Raw genomic sequence first — 18,639 nt, 5'->3', positions numbered from 1 at the left:
CCCCAAAAAGCCCATCCCCTCATTGACCTAGGTCGGCTCATAAGGTAACCAGTTGATACCTACTGAAAAATGATAGGTATCACTCATATGTAAGGTTTGGGCATTTCCAGAAATTTCTATTAGAGGGGTACAAGTGCCAGTAGACCCCCAAAAAGCCCATCCCCTCATTGACCTAGGTCTGCTCATGAAGTATCCAGTTAAAAACTACCGGAAAATAATTGACAGGACTCTATATGTAAGGGATGGGCAATTCCAGTAATTTACATTAGTGGGGTACCCCTGCCAGTAGACCCCCAAAATGCCCATCCCCAATCATCTCCACCCAAACTACTTTTCACCCAAAATTTTATATCTATAATTATATATATACATGCAAGGTATACTTAAAGATAGGATATAACAAAGTTTTGTGCAGCTTCAGCACTTTCGGAAATATATTTTTAAATTCATAACAGAGTCAATACAATATTTGAATGTTTGTTAGCCAATATATTAATATTTATGGTACAGTATTAAATAATAATAAAAGTCCAAAACCAACATAAACTTTGCTTACAAAGTAATAACCTTCAGTACAATACAACATTTGTGTAATCAGGGCTCTTATATCGCTTACTGAAATATTCAACTTGTCTCAATTTTGCCAACCAATAATTCTCCAATTGTGCAGCATCAGCCAATACTGCAATCCTTATCATCCACAAAAGTATGTGACATTGTGAGCTTCGGAATTATCATCCTGGCATTTTTTAATATTAAAGGTATAATGTTATGAAATTCAAGGCAAAATGCAGTCAAGTGTTAGTTTAGTTTCTAATTATTGGTTCATACATCAGCATCCTAAACACATGTGTTTGTTGTACCATTTATGTTGCATGATCATGTGCAGTGGAACAGATCATGATTGCACAGTAGAATACTTGTCAGCCTACAGCTGGTTTACAAGCAACACTTGTTAAACGCTCATACTGGCATTACTGTTATTGAAAGAAGATGCAATATGAACCACAGAAAATAATGCATATTTTTTTCATTAGATGCAGACATTGAAGAATTTCATTGATTTCCAATGCATATTTATATACTCTCTTCACAACATGTGAAAACAATATTCTGTATGTATAATTCGTAAAGGTGTTGTAGAACTAGGTGTTTAGCATTAGCAGTACATCAGTTAGGAATGCATTATTATGGGCTCTGTTTTGGTGTCAACACAATAACAGACTAAAACCTGCTAAATGTAGCACTTTATCATCAGGTTTCTAGTGCAATTATGTGGAAATGACAACCAGCTAAAAACTTGGGTTCTAAATTAAACTGCATAACTTTACCTTTACTAACTTACTTACCCTCAACCATGTACATGCCCCTATGCAGTATTGTGGGTAATGTCAAATTTAATACACATCAACCAGTCACTAGTCAACAACTTCACACATCAACTTCCAGTTGCAGTATTATTGTACTTTCCATAACCTCATTATTCTTTTTGAAATGAGCGCCAAATGCAATGTGGGTTCATCTACTCAACCATCTACTCACCAAGTACGAGAACAGTCTAACTGACATCAGATGCAAATGCAAATACTATACTGTACATATGAGATTAACTACTGGCAGTTGTAACACATATTTTAAGAGAAGTCAATTATAAACTACTTTGAAAATCTATCTGCTTTAGTAGAAGATTCCAATTCGGGCTTTTTGTACAGTGTATAGTAAAGGTTTTGAAATTATAAAAACAGAAAAAGAGCATCAATTCAGTTATAATATGCAAAACATTTTTAAATTGAAGTAAAAAATTATTTAAATTCAATACAACTCATCAAATTTGTAATATAAACCTGAATGCAAATTGGTGTAAAAGGGAGTTCCAATGCCCTAATAATGAAGTTTTGTAGATAAAAGGCAATAAGGATCATTAACTTAGTATGATCAAATATGAAATATGACATTGTGTTTACAATTTAGCTGTATCTGGCTTATTTCTCTCTGGTGCAAACTGTTCATAAATTATTATTGAGATGATGCTGTCCCCCATAAATGGAAAAGTGCAGGATATTGACATTTTATTAATTTGGAACAAGAATTTATAATGATGTGACATGGCTTAATACTCCTTAGCCAGGTACAGTAACTCTCTTTTCTCTGCAATCACATGGTATTACAGGGCTTCAGGTTCAATTAACATACACTTAATTTGGAATACTAGTTTGTAGTATAGGTAAGTTCTTTTTCATTTGCAAAAAGGGACATCTAGTCAGGGGTAGCATGATCTATGCAGGGATTGCTTGATTTGTAATTTGAAGTTGTAACAACATTCCATTTGTATGCTATTGAAAATGTACAACCTAAGCAAATCAAATATCATTTTGTGTTACTATTCTGTTTTAATAGGAGACCTGTTCAATCATGGCTGAACCAAATTGCTCAACAGTTTTCCCAAACTATAAAGAACATGAATAACGCTTATCAATTTGAAAAAAAAACAAATAATGTACATGAATACAGTGGTTCAGTTTCACCCTAATTACTTTGTGTTAGTGGTTGGTAATTTTGAATTGGTGTCGATAATATGACATACTTCTCCAGTGTTCCAAAAAAAATAGGAAGAACATCTCATTAATTTCTTCTCTCACTAATTGGTTGTTTTTCTTAAGCTATAACTTTAAATCTTTGTAATATTTTACAGGATCAGCACACAAGATTAAATTAATCTGCCAACATACTTAACATTCTTTTCTCTGCCAGCTTCTGGCATTTGCGAATAAACCAGTTGTATGGGACATCTTCGCCCTGTGTCTTTAGGAAGTCATTAATCTTTTTTTGATCTAGGTGCAAAAAGAAACATCAGCAAAGTATTAGCGACTTCTTAATATACAAATAAATAAAAATTGGGAAAATCACCCCCTACCCCAGCCGACAAATTAAAAAACTGACTGAGGCAATCCCCCATTTCTAACATCCTAGTAAAAACACTGCACAACTCATGAATAATTGATGACATAATGTCCTTTCCCATATGATCAATTGTATATCATCATTCACATGAATATTTAACAGTTAAATTCAAGTGGTTTTCCACACTATACTTAGATTTTACATATGTTATCAGAAAAGACTCGTAGATGACCTCGTTCTTTAACATCGTAGATGAGCCACTACTTCATCGGCCATGTTAGGTAAGAAGCATTTGGTGCAGAATAGTTTAATCAAAAACGACATTTGACCTAATAGTCATGTAAAATATCTCAATTAAATATTATAACAGGCTAACCATTATGTTTCAATACATGCCAATAATTAATATCAACACAAATGTCCACAAATCATCTGATCATGCACATTTCAGGGTAAAATAGGGATAATTTGACACATTTGTTTACCAGAATAATAACAACATGGGTGCTAAAATATCTGATTGTGACTCATCTGACAAATCTCTCTTGCAAGTTTCCTTCTGTAGTGAGAGCGAGAGATTAAATTTTGAAAATGGGCTTGAGAAGTTAGCCTATGTTGGCAAAGGCTCTTACTATGTATATCCACCTCCCCCCCCCCAAAAAAAAGGTGAAACACTGACCTGTTCTGAGAATTTTGACAGATTATTAACAATATGAACTATACAGTGATGTCACTGAACCCCACATGGAATATTGTTGCTACTGAAAACTAGCTTACTCTAACATACAGATACATGCAGTAGTCAACAGTATTAAGCCTGGCTAACCATAATTATGATAGGATGGTATACATATATAGCAGACACAGTTGTCAACAAAGTTCTTGTTATTGAACTTTTTACTGTCTAGCTTGTGACTAATATGCCTAATATACATGATTACAACTTGAAACTCATGGTTTTAGTAAGTGGAATGCTGGAATGAATGATTAAAAGTAAATGGTCCATTCCATTAATTGAGGTTCCAGTTACTGACATTTTATGTGCCATTTTATGTGCCATATAGTCTTCCACATTGTTATGCTTTTAAGCTTTATAGAAGACTTCCCTCCACTTTGTTCTTTTGTGGCAAACAAATAATTAAATAAATAATTAACTAATACTAAAGTCAAACATGGATCCACAATTAATGGAAGGTTTGATAAGACTTCCTGTGATTTAAGCAGATTTTTCTACCTTGCATCGTCTTTGAGGTTCCTGTGATGTATTTTCTTCTCGTGGCTCTTTTCCCATATGGTATACTTCCTTACTGTAAGAAATAATATCATATCACATCACATCAAATAGTAGAAGGTACTCAGTACTAGTAAATCACAGTGAAAACGTACAAAAAACACAAACTATTTTGAACTGACGTACAAGTGACCCTTGATACAATCTATACTCTCCTGCACTTCCATGAACAGGCATCTCTACACATGGAAGCACTTTCTATAAATAAAATGTCATGCTTACTATAATTGACCAAATTCATGCAAAAGCATTCAGCTTTGATATTATGATATCACAATGCATAAGTGCTTCATCTGTCCCCACAAAGAGAGACACTGAACAGACACGGACCCATATTTAAGTGATCTTCAGCAGACCACAATAAGAGCTGGGGTGGAGTCTAGAGTAATATATATTTGCTAGAATTGAATGTGTAGGAAAATTCCTCTTGACAAACCATCCCTGGTACTGTTGTACCACAACCACTTTGGGGTTGATTGGTCAAGATGCCCAAACAAACAATAATTTTGGCATCGGTGAGTACGAATGAAGTACAACTGGTAGTCTGGTAACCAGTGAGATTTGGCCAAATCTTTATCCTTATATCACTATGTGTAGAGAACCATATGATGGTAAACTATGTTCACAGTGTTTCAAAATAACAATTTCAGAGCACCAGATTGGGATTGAATGTCCATACAACAAACAACCACCAGTCATTGCCTATCAGTTGTTAGCAGTGGAAGACTAAACCCTAATGAGCAGCACTGCTAAAATATACTTTGCATGTGCTGAAATGATGTGTGATCTAAAAATAATTGAGTAAACATAAAACTAATTAACATAAATACTTCTATCCCTCCTATAAATATTGTAGTATAAATTTTTGCTTTAATGAAAATGGTAGAGATTGCAGTCCATACCTTTTTGACCCTTTGAAGTGTTGCAATGGTTGCAAACAGGGATATGATCTTCATCTCCATCACTCTCCTCATTAGTTGTTACAGCTAAAATTCAAAGCAGAAGACAGAGCTGGTTTACAGCATTATATAAAACAATATACTGGCAAGATAGTCAGAATAATGCATGTTATTTGCTCATATATTTATGATCAATATCAATTTTATGTTTTCATTTCAATATTTAGCAAATATGCCCAATACAGCAGAACTTTGTCATGTGATTGTTTATCAATTGATATGCCATGTCAAGACCAGCTGTTGCACATAGGTGTAAACAGGTAAATCTTACTTTCCTTAACAATGCATTCAATTTGCTGTAACAATTGAGTGGAATATATGGTGTAATTATAATAGCACCCGTAATACCTTGATTTGTCTCCACCTCTCCCCCAATTTTTTTCCAACATGGGTTAGCCATATCCATAACATAACATTCTTCATTCAATTAATTTCCAAATGAAAAAAGACATTCCAAATGCAATGATCATATCACAAGTTGAAATATTTTAATGAAAAGAATATTAAAAATGTGGATAATTCACATTGGAGCTTCATGGTGGAATGTTGGCTTAAGTCAAAGGTAAAGGCAATTGATTCCACTAGTCCAATTTAATGAATAATGATGGTACAATTGCTCATACAAATTCAACAAAGCATTACAGTATGTATCATGTACACAGTAATAGATGCATGTAGACATACACATGCAAAATGCTTCAGACAAGTGACAGCCTACAGTTTATAATAAATATAGACCTGAAATGCTCTCATTTTAATAATATTCTTTCATACCTGTAAAATTGTGCTTTCCGTTAAGAAATACAAAAAGAAATTTTACACTCTAAGATTTTTCTGCAAGTGCATCTTTTTGTTTTTATCAAATCTATTGTGGCCCTTGCTCACACATCTCTGGTCTGTGTAATGTTCCACTGGAACAAGTCCACATTTTCCAAATCAATTATCAATAACTTTTTAAGTGTGTAGTGTACTTGATATGAAGCTGTTGAAAGTTTAAAATCTGTTCAGCTATTCAATGTATACTAGGTTGCTGCGTGAATATGGAAGAATCTCCTTTGTACTTAACCTATTCTCACATGTCCAAAAAAAAAGGACGGACTGCCTCCAGTTGACTATTCACACCATGCGCATGAATCTGTCTTGAATAGGTCTGTTCATTGTACAAATCAACAAAACACTCATTGCTGCAGGAATATAGCTCTCGAAAGTTATTGTACAAATCTCACAGCCCCACACTGAGACGGACCTACTGTACCACAGGTACAAGTACCATCGATAAACAGCTCTCTAAACCACCATGCAACAGCTCAAACAATTTGTTTGTTTCCTTTTGACAGATGAGATCAAAACCTATGTTCAGTTTTCCCCCTTAACACAGAATCCCACCACGCATACAGCCTCACACAGGTCTAAACAAAAAATAGAAGTTTCAGAGCACAAGTAAAGCAGGTTGGAAGTGAAAGTCCTAATAAAAAAAAGCATTGCTAATTGCCCATTAGGTGTTGTCGGTGGATAAAACTACATGCTTATACCTCTGGTAAGTAGTAAAGTTGTTAAGTTCTGTATTTTGTCAGGGAGTGTCACTACTCAACAAGCCCCATAGGGTTTTTAGTACACTTCCTTTCACAGGTTTTGGTTCTTATCTCCTATGTTGTTATATCATACTTATGTTATATAAAACAATATAAATGAAATGAAAAAATGAAAGAAGCACTTCAAAAACATAGTTGCTCTAAAAATTACTATATGTGTGAAATAAGAATAAGCAAGTTACAAGGTGTTAGACATATTCATCTACTTCTCTCCTGTATATGTGTACTATTAATTGTGGTTTCAATGCAAATGGCAGAGATTGCAGTCCATACCTTGTTGACCCTTTGAAGTGTTGTGACGTTTGCAAACAGGGACATGATCTTCATCTCCATGACTCTCCTCATTACTTGTTACAGCTAAATCTCAATGCAGAAGACAGAGCTGGTATAGAGCATAATATTAAACAATATACTGACAAGATAGTCAGAATAACGCATGCTACTTGCTCAAGTTCCTTCAAGACAGTTGAGTAAATATGATGGGTGAAAACAGTAATAGAGGGTAGAAAAGCTACAGTAACTATGATAATGGAATTAGATGAAAAGCAGGACTGCATTGAAAAGCTATGAAGAAGGAGAGGGACAAACAGTAGTTGAAACTGGTTGGAAAAGCCTTAGGGGTTGAGTTCATTATAATAAGCACTTCACTTTTATCATGCCATACTCAATGGTATCAATCCTCAAAGGTTTCAGATATGATTAAAATACAGTATTACAAAATGGGGTCTATGGCCTCAGTTACTCTACCCCATCCTTTTTCCTCATGGTAAACCTTTTCCCTCTTCAGAGCTTCCTTGTGGGAAATTAGCTCTCTACAATATTCTACTAGGAACTCCCCTTTGATGAACTTCCTATGTGCAATACTCCATAACCTGTAACCACAAAATATGCAGTTACAGTTGGTCAAGTTAATATCATTTTCTGGCCATTATAGTACTCACAATAATATGAGAGTTGATTACAACATGTAATTGACATTTAGGCATTCACAAGTAAAAGCCCTGTCAACCTAATAATTTGGAGACATTCTTGAATCATCTATTGTACCTCTAGGTATACGGTATAGTTTGTACCCATGCAATATGACATATAAACCTACATGAATGACCCATTTTCAATTATTTTTTGTACCTGTAGCTGATTTAAAATGATCTTGTGCAACAACACTTAAATAACTAATGACATAATGTGTTGTCCTACTGTACCTAACACTATCAACTACTAGTTTGTACCAAGTAATCTATGTAATATATCATGCTTACAAAATATTGGAAAGATAAACTATTGGAAGACCTAACGATAGGGCTCATTTACATTTCAAGACCAACATAAATTTGAGTCTGATGCTAACATAGTGCCCTTCATGCACAGTATTATCATGTTTATAGGCACACATGTAGTACATAGGCTATCTGACTGATTTTAAATTGGTGGCACCACTAATATGAGATTTTGCCATGTACTACAGTATATAAATTCTTGTTAAAGTATAGCTTCATACCAAATATTATGCAGATCATTGGCATGGGATCATGCCAAATTAAATTGAATTTTTACATTATGCCCCACATTCAAGGGAGCAGCTGCACAATGCACATATCTACTACCCCTGACCAACACGTATACATTTACTGCAATGCAACATGTTTTAAGCATATATATACTTTTACCATTCACAACACTGTTCGTCAAATACTGTGAATAATTCAAAAAGCTCAACTAACATACACACCAGTGCTGTTGTATTTGAGACAAATTTAGACTCAACAATAACGTCATCAATAAACTGGACTGAAAATAACCATTTATCAACTTTGTTAGTACAGTAGTGAAAAGCCTCTTTTAATGGCCCCAAACTTCTCTTTACACGACATCTAAGTTGCATCGGTTAGAAATATATCATAAAATTATAATGCTTTTGAAATAAACATTTCATGGTGCAAGAGCGGATTTAAAACAGCAGAACTATTTTCAAAGCACCGAAACATCCACATAGGCACTAATTTTTATTTTCTGGAGGTATAGACCCAACCATGCACGCATCGCCTGACGTTCGCTACTGCTGGGCTCGGTCTAGCGAAAGGAGGATCACCCGGATCGAATGTTTGGCTCATCGCTTTGATAAGGCGTCATACTGAAGACAACATACTGAAGACAAAAGTTTGAACTTGGCATCAAGATGGCTTAACTTAGTTCAAGACATACCTTTAGTTGCCACCTGAGGCTTGAAGTTAGATTTGCAAAGACAATCATAGGAATATTTCCACTCCCAGAGATGACAACCCTGAGGATCAGAGACCAGACCAGAGCTGATGTTTATTTTTTTACCAGTGGTTTTTAATATTTGTGTAACTTTTTGATGTGCAATTGGCAATTTAACGGGTGAGTGAAACCATGCTGTCTCCATTTTTTTGTACTCTCCCCAATGAGATCAAAGCATAACCGTGCCATAAAGTATTATTTTAAGCAAGTGTTGTAATAATATTGTAGGGTAAGTGTATCCTTACCCAGTAATGTTACTGAAAAATTAGGTCCCGATCGAACAACAATTGCATTTATTTTTACTAGGCCCTAGTTGCTATCGTATCACTTCCCAATCCCATACTGTGCGAATATATTCTACACTATAGGGCAGCTGGTCAAGTACCTTACTAGCTTCACTGTTTTACCTCTGTTCGCCTGTCCTGCCCCTTCAATCAATTTTCACCGCCCAGTCCCCCATTCATTAGCACTTACTGTATATTTGTACTTCCCTGTCGCCAACTCCATAGGTTTATATTTTTCTTGCTAAATTCCACAGTTCACTATTCACTATTTGTATGTGCATATCGTACGCCTGTTTGAACTTGAGAGTTTAAACTACACATGCGCAAAGCCTCAAAACCTGATCCAATATTTACCCTGGGCTCTTTGCAGTGTCTGTAAACAACCAGCTCCACGAAAATTACAGTTACCCAGGGATAGGCTATATCAATAACTTTCTACGAAATATGCATTAAAAAAATCCTTTAAATTTGACAATGCAGGAAGTTCAGTAATTTACCCAGGAACCTGTTTTCAAAATTACCAAATTTATTTTATGCATGGTTCACCACAAATAAGCATATTCTGAAAATTTTAGTTGAATTGCTTCACAACTGGTCTGATTTTCATTGTGAATTGCTTCCCAATGGGTTTGAAATATTCACTAGAAATGCCAGTTGTTGCATCTGTACCTGTACTTGAAGTTCCTCTTTTGCATCAAAAAAAGGTTGGTAGATTAGAAACTAGAAAGGGAAATTGTGAACCCCCTTTAGAGTTGTATATTCAACCTCAACCATTGACAAGTAGAGTGATTCAAATGAAAGCTAGTCACATTTTTTAACAAGCAGAGTTGAGAGCTATGAAATTCATTCAGTTGCACGCACTGATCAAGGTTTTCAACTCAAAATGGGATGTTTAGATTTGCAGCTACAGCAAGGGGCGTGTCCATTCTTTATTAATTTATAATATAAGACTATCATGATATTCCACCCAGTAATGCAATATCTGCCAGAAGTATTTGTTCACAAGCAGAAGATATTTATTGTGTAATGGATTGTTCAGGAATGTTTTGCCAAAACCAAATAGTGGATAAAGTCATGTGTATTATGTGTACAGAAGCAGTTTAAATGGCATAGTTTGTATATGGTTATAATAAAGGGTTAGCCTGTCATTTTCTATGAGTTACTGTGTATGTACATTACCAAAAATGTTATTTACATGTATGCCTTTAATGCAAAAATATAGGAGTTTCATATTGTAGCTACTGTAGGCCTTTTCTTCATAATAGTACCAACCATTGGCAAATGTGTTTCACTTTGTAGGAAAGAAATACTTTTTTTTGAGATGTGCAGATGAGTTTTTGCATCTCTCAAATGTTTCATATTGATAGGTCAGTATATACCTTTCAAAAAACATGTGTAGATTTATTTTGGTGTGATGTAGCATAAAATTTGCAACTTGTGGATTTGGCCAACAATTTACTCAGCGATTAAAGTTAAATTTATAGTGGATATTAGTGAAATTACTAGTGATTGCTCGAAAAGATTGGAGAGTTGCAAGCAAATCTGTCAAACCAGTGGTGACATGTGAATACAAGGGGTTGACAGCACCAAAATTAATGCATGTAACTTTTGACTGCATGTTACTTAAATAGCTTACATGTGTGTTCGCACGTGTGCACACACACATGTAAGCTATGTGTGCATGTGCATGCAAGTAAAATGGCCTACATAAACAAAACCCAGGAGTAACTTTGAAAACACCCTTTTTGTATTTTTCACTTGTGGTGCAAGTAATGATTTGTTTGTGCAGGTAATTTTTGTTTAACCTACATGCACAGGTGCATGTACAATTTTATTTTTGTAATTGGAACACTGGTTGACAGTCACCAGTTTATTACACCTCTGTTTATAGCTCCATGATTACACATTCAAGAAAGAAAACAGCCTCAGGCCATACCAATTACAGGTCACTACATCAAACCACTATACATCTGTTGCATTCAATTCAATACCATGAATGCCATAATATATTGACCAATCCCAAGACTTCTAGTCATTAAAGTTACAGTAAATACATCAAATCTTTGACATGGCAATATGTGCACCTACTCTAAACCATGGCAGTGAGGGAAGATCTCACCATGAAATGTATAAATGTCCCAATGCACCAACTCACATATCCATGAATGTAAACACCTGTTCCAACATGCATGACCATAAACATAATACTTTTTATAGAACAGGTTTAGCAGATGACTCTTTAGTTCTGTTTCTCGATAGACATAAATTTGGCATCCTAATAACCACATCTTAGATAACAATTATTTTACCTCTGTGTGAAAGCATCCGTGACTAAAACAGCTATGTAAATTAGTGTACTGGTTTCATCTTAACAAGTTCTAAGTGCTGGGCAGAAGAGCAATAGAGACAGAAATTGCCCTAGGATTGATTACAGATAAATGATAAAAGTGAATCTGTGTAAGAATGGCACTGTATACTGTGTGGCACAGTGCAGCACAGTGTAACAGGAACTGGAATAGATACTTACAGTTGGAGTAGTTTTATGTGGTTCGAGTTAGTGTTAATATTTACTAACAGCTGTATGCCGTTCTATGCCATATACTGTGTAAGGTGGGAGAGGGAAGGGGAAAGGGTAACGACAATGTTCGCTCTACATTAGCAACGTAGGTTTCTGCAGGTTGATATGTACATATGCTTTTACTTTAACCTTTGATTTGGTCCATGACACTTGCCTTTAATGATTTATGTGTAGTCGATTATATGCAAAGACTTGATGGGTCAAGTATCAATGCTCACTTTACAGAGGCAGCAAATGAATATACTGTTATCAGTGTTCTTTCTGACAAAGTAATCTTGAATTTCAAGGTAATGATTCTCATGTCTGCTTCGGTAGAATACTGTACCTAGTTTTGCAGATACTTTTCTAGGACTTATATTCCGAGAGCACCATTGGTATTCATGTGTAGCCTTACCTATGGAAAATGGTGACATATTTTTAGTGTGTTTCACAGAACATAAGTCTTGAAAGTAGAATGCATAAATATGCTATTGTTTAAGTGTAAAATACATTTTAAAAATTTAAGGGTTGGAACAGTCCTTTTCCTTTCATTTACATCAAACCTCTCATTGACCAAAAATCTTTCACATGTATTCTTTTCTATCATATCCTTTTTATATTCATGATGTAAGATCTTTTTATCATGAAATTTGTTTGATGTAACTTTGAAGTTTACCTACTTCATAAGTTAAAGAGAAATTTGTTCAAAACTTTCTCAAGGCAAGAGGGATGTTATGAAGTGACATTCTACACCCCCCTCCCATGTACTTTAAGTTCTTATCAAACAAGATTATTTATTCCTTTGCACTATTGACCTTCAACTTTCCCCTTCTAGGGTAGGGTACTACAGTTCCCAAAATTATAGATATACTTTAGAAATTGTTCTGTCCATTTCCCAGATGTATACAGTACTGTAAGGAAGGTTCAGACAAGGAAAATCAACTACAAATTAGGATAAGAGTTGTTTTCATTCTCACTTTGTGATATTTGGACCGGCGAAGACTAGAGAATACCCAGAGTTTAGCAACTGCCTAAAACTGTATGATCTGATCTATTATTTACGTCAATGAGTTTCATTCAATCTGGGATCAAACAATATCAGAGAAAACTAATTAATGATAGCCTTTAAACTTTGTTTCTAAACAGATATGCTTGAATTACAAATAAAAGTAAAAAAAACCCATAATCAATGCATCTAATCAATGCATATCAGGTGCGTATCCAGGGGGGGGCGTTGGGGGCGCGCGCCCCCCGGGTAAGAAAAAGAGGAGAGAAAAAGAGGAGAGACAAAAAGAGAAGAAAAAAGGAAAAAAGAGGGAAAAAAGAGGAGGAGGAGAGGAAGGAAGGGAAAAGAAAAAGAAAAAAAGAGAGAAAGGGAGAAAAGGAGGGAGTAAAAGAAAAACGCGAAGACACCGGGGAGAGAAAGAGGGACAGTGACATCATTACAGCGCTGAAGGGTAGCCAGTGACGGATCAATGATTTCGTAAAAGTGTGACTCACCCTACCCCTTACACCGACAACTCCATTTTTTGACGTTTCCGTTTTCCTCTCTCACTAATGATCTATATATATACTATATATGGTCTATCATAACGCGTGTGTAGAATTGTGCTATGAAACCAACTGTGGCTGGTCTCGAACTCGACCGTGTCGTCGGGGAACATGACGCATTTTGGAATGGGGGCGACCGCCCGCCCCCCCCCCCATTCAGCATTTTTTTAAATGATATCGCTAAGTAATTTCAAAATAGAAAGTGCTTAGAGGCAACTTACAAGGCCTGGGAAGTGTCATTTCCAGCGATCTGGGAGATATTTTTGGCCAAAATTTGCTTGTACGCTTCGCGCTAACAAATGGTCCTGGGTAGTGCCATTTCCAGCGATCTGGGAGGCATTTTCGGCCAAAATTTTCTTGTACGCTTCGCGCCAACCTATGGTGGCGCTACGCTTAGATAATTTGCCTACAGGCTTCGCCCCTCCCTTGGCAAATTCCTCGCTACGCGCCTGTTCGAATTTGTAAAGCAAACAGCAGATATCACATCATATCAGTGAGCATGAAAATGGCGTTCCAGGATGAAAAGCCTCAAAACTGTCCGACTTGCCTGAAAAAATAACCAAAAATTTTCGCAAGCTATGTCAATATCATATAAGCAAGCATCGGTTATTACATCGCATGCCATCATGTACCGTACGGTCCGTTAAAATTGCGCAGTACACCGCGGGATGCTAATGTAAACAACGACACGTCTCATGTAGATGTATAAAAAGCATGGAGGTCCAATTATGTCAAAACTCTCTTTTACATTAGTAATGGCGAATTAGGGGCTGCACCCCCGCCGCGCAGTGGCGGAGCGTCCATACGGTCAGGGGGGTGGGGGGCGGATGCCCCCCTGACGGACTCAAATGGACTGCTGGCGCCTTTTTCAGCTCTTTACCACTTTTTACTTATTCTAGATTATTGACTTTTTTATTGCGCTCTCATCTACTTATTGACATTTGTCACATTTTGTTGGTGTAATTTGGCAATGACACCTTATTCTTCGTTTATCTGCATATTAGCCAGGCCCGGAAAGGGTCATTTCCGGCGATCTAGGGAGTATCTTTACTCAAAAATTTTCTGTACGCTACGCGCCAACCAGTGGTGGCGCTCCGCTTAGATAGTGTCGAAAGCGCCCCTACAGACCATTCTCGCCACTCCTGACCAATACCCCTAGCTCCGCCACTGCCGCCGCGCCTCCTACGCCTATGTGTGTAGTGTTCAGTTTCGGAAATATCTGCCATTTTTTCATTTCCTTCAACCAAGTTTTATAATAGCCGTTATAAGAGGTTTTAATATTTATACATCAATAAATTAACTGTGTCTGAATTTTCGAAAATTTCTGACCAACATTCTGCATCACACTTCCCTCTACTCGTGCAATTTTGACCGGTCTGTTAGGGGTTGAGGGAAGTTTTTCTATATTGGTTGTCCATAGATGAAATTTTGTACAACATTATGGGTATGTTTTGAAGTAAGTTTATTCACGAAAAATGTGAATTTTCAAATTCTGAACAAACTTGGGGCTTAAAACCTTGAAAAGTGGGGCTGACGGGTATTGTGGGCCTCGACGTAGAATCACCTACAAAAACAAAGACCCACAGGAGATGCGATCAGGTCGAACATGATGTGTGCCGGGTTGACAATCTTCAAAAAGGTTATGGATTGAAAAAAAATCTATTAGGAAATACTTGGTTCTCAGGCAAAAAGTATACATCTGGTTGGTCATTTCAAGCCCGAGAAGTGCCGTTTCCGGTGATCTGGGGGGTTGCAAAACAAGAAATTTTCTTGTACGCTGCGCGCCAACCGATGGTGGCGCTCCGCTTAGATAGTAATTCGCGCCCCCCGGGTTTGAAAATCCTGGATACGCGCCTGCATATATACATATGTATATACTGTACATAAACAGAATAATTTAAATTCGCGCAAGTGAACCCTGCACTACATTAGATCAAAAAAGACGTGCAATTAAACAAAACCAAACATACTAAATTTCCCGTTACTTCTACATAAAATATCAATACAAAAACAACAACTTACTTCTTTGGCAGTATACTAAAATCTCAAGCTATAATAACTTCAGACTATCAAGCTTTTCTGAGAAAAAACGGTTAATAGTTCTTACAGTAAACAAATCGACCGTGAAGGAATGTCGTAATTGTTTCCTGAGCGTGACCGGATATTAAGTACTAAAATATGATAAATGAAAAGGTTAAATAGAACTGAAGCGTGCAGTAATCCCGACTGCTCGCAACATCATTCATCAGTGATAAATTTGTAAATGTTCTTTCTGTTCAACATTAGCGTATATTGAACCAGTCACTGTTGAGATGCACATCATGTGTCCGTCCAAGCTTTTACAACTTTCGGATTGTTTTTCTTGGGATTTATTATTTCTGGAAAGTTAGCGGAATCAATCAGACATATCAATTCCTTTCTGTCTAAAATGCACACTAAACATCCTTCAAAATAGCCCTCTTACTGACCAACGCGTATGACTCATCACCTTGACCGGAAATCCTGTGGCTCTGTGCGGACAAGTTGGTTGGACTATTCCATTCATCAGGGGGGGGGGTCTTAAACAGTTTTTCTATAATTAGGATTGCATTAGATAAATTAATTGGTAATTACTTGCTTCAACATTTAATGATGCATATTCTACGGTCATTTTCTTTGAAATAATATTAAGTTCGATCAAATATGACGTTTTGAAAGCAGTACAGGATACACATATTACGTAACGGCATGCCCACCGAAGAAAGCGTAACTTGTATTTTTCTTAGAAGATATTCGATTGGATTGTACTTGGTCCGATTGAAGATAGTGACCAATGAAAATGAATTTAACATCAATTTAAAGTTACTATATATAAAGAAAAAATACTTCCCAAAACCGTTTGAACTAAATTTGTCAATGAATATTCAAGAGGAGGGTTACGCAAACAAAGTACGGCTATCAAATGGTGATTTTCTTCAGTATTTACTGTGTGTTATCAATGAGGGTTTTGAGTTCGATATTTATTAACCTTGCATCGTAAATCACCCAAGTCCGGTGGAATTTTAAACTGTATTGTTAAGAAAAGAACAGAACTTGAGAGACAACACATTCTCTGTTTAGTGCCGTTTGAACTAAGTTTTTTCGGTATAAACTTTTCACGTTATGGCTGTAGGAAAATGGTCTATATGGTAAAGTCATAGGCCTAAAACTGCGGCGGTCGAACTCAATTCGCGTGCCACACAGGGAATGGCGCTAAGGAATTGATATGCTTACAATGGTTGTTATGGGTATGATTTAATGAATTGTTTGTCATAGTGTTTACACGGGTCCAAAAATCGGGAACCGGGTACCCGAGGGCCGTTACCCGTCGGGTATCCGGGTACCCGGAAAAAATTTGTTTACCCTCGTGTATCACGATTTTCAAGAAATTACATATTGGATACTGTAATAAATGCATTATATTCTCTACTGACAATGTTTTCATGTTCAAATACGTAGGTGTAAGATAAGGTATAAAACCTCCCTCAATAATTTTTATTTGCTTCTGTTTCTTTCATTAACTTGTTAATAAATTAATTATTTAATTATAATTAGCATTACTACTAACATCGCATTGCCGCCGCTACTTATGCTAGCTCGTGCACGTCTATTGGATCAAACCATATAAATATCCAATTTAGCTCTAAAACAGTTGTTACTACAACTACTACTATCTATTATGCAGGCCCAGGGTTCTCATTAGCTGCGAGATTGCGCGATTCGCGCAATTTGATCGCATTTGGAATAAACGATTAGTAAAAAGCCACTTGCGATTACTATTTTTTAGTTATTCCGTCTATAATCCATAAACATCGCGTAAAATTCCTTGTCAGCCTTTCCTTCTTTGAAATAAACGAATTAATAAATAATAATTTCTTCCACATGGTAGCCTAACACCACACTAAGTCAATGAGAAATCTAGCTAAGCCTAACCATCTGTTTATTTGCTGGAGATGTGACGCAGTTATAAGACATCCATGGAATACTTTCGTAATTGCTGTTACGTTCGACCACATGGTTGCCTAATACCACACTAAGTCAATGGGGCAGTCTAGCCTAGCCATCTGTTTATTTGCTGAAATTGTGACGCAGTTATAAGATATCTATGGAAAGCTTTCGTTATTGCTGTTATCTTCGAACACATGGTAGCCTAACAACACACTAAGTCAATTGGAAATCAGCCTAACCATCGGTTTGCATTTTTTTTTTTAAACAATCACACTTTGCGTATGATTCGGGTAATAAAATAGGAACCGGGTAGTATCACGTCGGGCGGGTACCCGGGTACCCCGATTACCCGTGCAAACACTAGTACTTTGTCATCAGTATCTTGAAGTAATTTTACAAAGGACTTTATTGAACTTTTGTATTACAGAAAAAAATGATTTGTGTTGTCAATGGAACTCTTTAATCATTTTCTTTTTGGGTGGGAGCATTATAATAAATTTCCCCCGTGGGCAGCGATAATGCCATATTTTTCCAAGCTTATAGGTGGTATTTGCCACATAGGCCACTAGTTAGTATTGGTGGTATTGTTAACAGGTGATTTGAATAAGTATACTGTACTTTAGGAGAAATCCCAAGATAAATGTTTTGTTGCAATAAATGACCTTTTTTTCCATACAAAATGCAGTAGGCACTAGGCCTTTATAATTAGGCTAGTCCAAAATCGGTAAAATAATGAATCATTGTTTATCAATGAAGCGCAACCTAGCTCAGATATATATTCATATGTGAAAAAAACCTATCCATACTCCAACACAACTCTCTTCTAAGTTTCTGAATGGCCCTGATGCGAAACGTTTGGAATTGCCCTAGTACTACTAAGTACTAGGCTAATAATACACGATAGTATCAATTAGGCCTATGATAGGCCTAGTTACGTTTTAACTAAGTTAGGCCTAACGTTATGCACAGCCTATAGAACTAACCAGCTGGCGTAATTAGGAGAAAGCCATAAATAATAGCCAAAGGAGAGTGTGCTTCGAAAATATAATACGGCCGCTTATGCCATTAAATGAACTACACAAATAGTTAACTTACCGTTCTTCCCGCGCCGTGTGACTCGCACATCTGCATTTGGATGGACGTTATCTAGGCATATACTCGATAGGCTAGCTAGGCACGATCGAGGTTCGCGTACGTATAGCCGTACTGCGCGAAGAGCGTAACGTAATAGAGGGCCGGCTTCTCATCAGTGCAATAAGATACTGTGCAATACAAT

The 18,639-nt window shown here is 36.5% G+C and overlaps 2 protein-coding genes across 8 annotated transcripts in view; one reads left to right on the top strand and one right to left on the bottom strand.

Moving 5' to 3' along the window:
• Nucleotides 1-18,639, top strand: part of LOC139982710 (uncharacterized) — a 239,831-nt gene that overhangs the window by 96,656 nt on the left and 124,536 nt on the right. The window lies entirely within an intron of this gene.
• On the bottom strand, nucleotides 417-18,522 carry LOC139982719 (uncharacterized). Of its 5 annotated transcripts, none has more exons than XM_071995794.1 (6): nucleotides 15,420-16,025; nucleotides 8,949-12,261; nucleotides 7,017-7,100; nucleotides 5,095-5,178; nucleotides 4,136-4,208; nucleotides 417-2,831 (listed from the first exon to the last, which is right to left on the bottom strand). In XM_071995794.1, exons 2-6 carry the CDS (start codon nucleotides 9,148-9,150, stop codon nucleotides 2,816-2,818), a joined length of 459 nt encoding a protein of 152 aa, XP_071851895.1. In that variant the 5' UTR covers nucleotides 9,151-12,261; nucleotides 15,420-16,025; the 3' UTR covers nucleotides 417-2,815. The 5 variants fall into 5 exon arrangements, 2 of the variants coding, with proteins under 2 accessions (XP_071851895.1, XP_071851897.1); XM_071995796.1 differs by lacking the exon at nucleotides 15,420-16,025 and adding an exon at nucleotides 18,459-18,498 and having other exon boundaries at nucleotides 418-2,831; nucleotides 8,949-9,027; XR_011798303.1 differs by having other exon boundaries at nucleotides 419-2,831; nucleotides 8,949-9,027; nucleotides 15,420-16,024.

The sequence above is a fragment of the Apostichopus japonicus genome, chromosome 16, assembly GCF_037975245.1.
Source record: "Apostichopus japonicus isolate 1M-3 chromosome 16, ASM3797524v1, whole genome shotgun sequence".
Taxonomy (NCBI): Eukaryota; Metazoa; Echinodermata; class Holothuroidea; order Aspidochirotida; family Stichopodidae; genus Apostichopus; species Apostichopus japonicus.
Note: the sequence above shows the minus strand (reverse complement) of the source record. Positions and strands in the feature narration are given on the sequence as shown.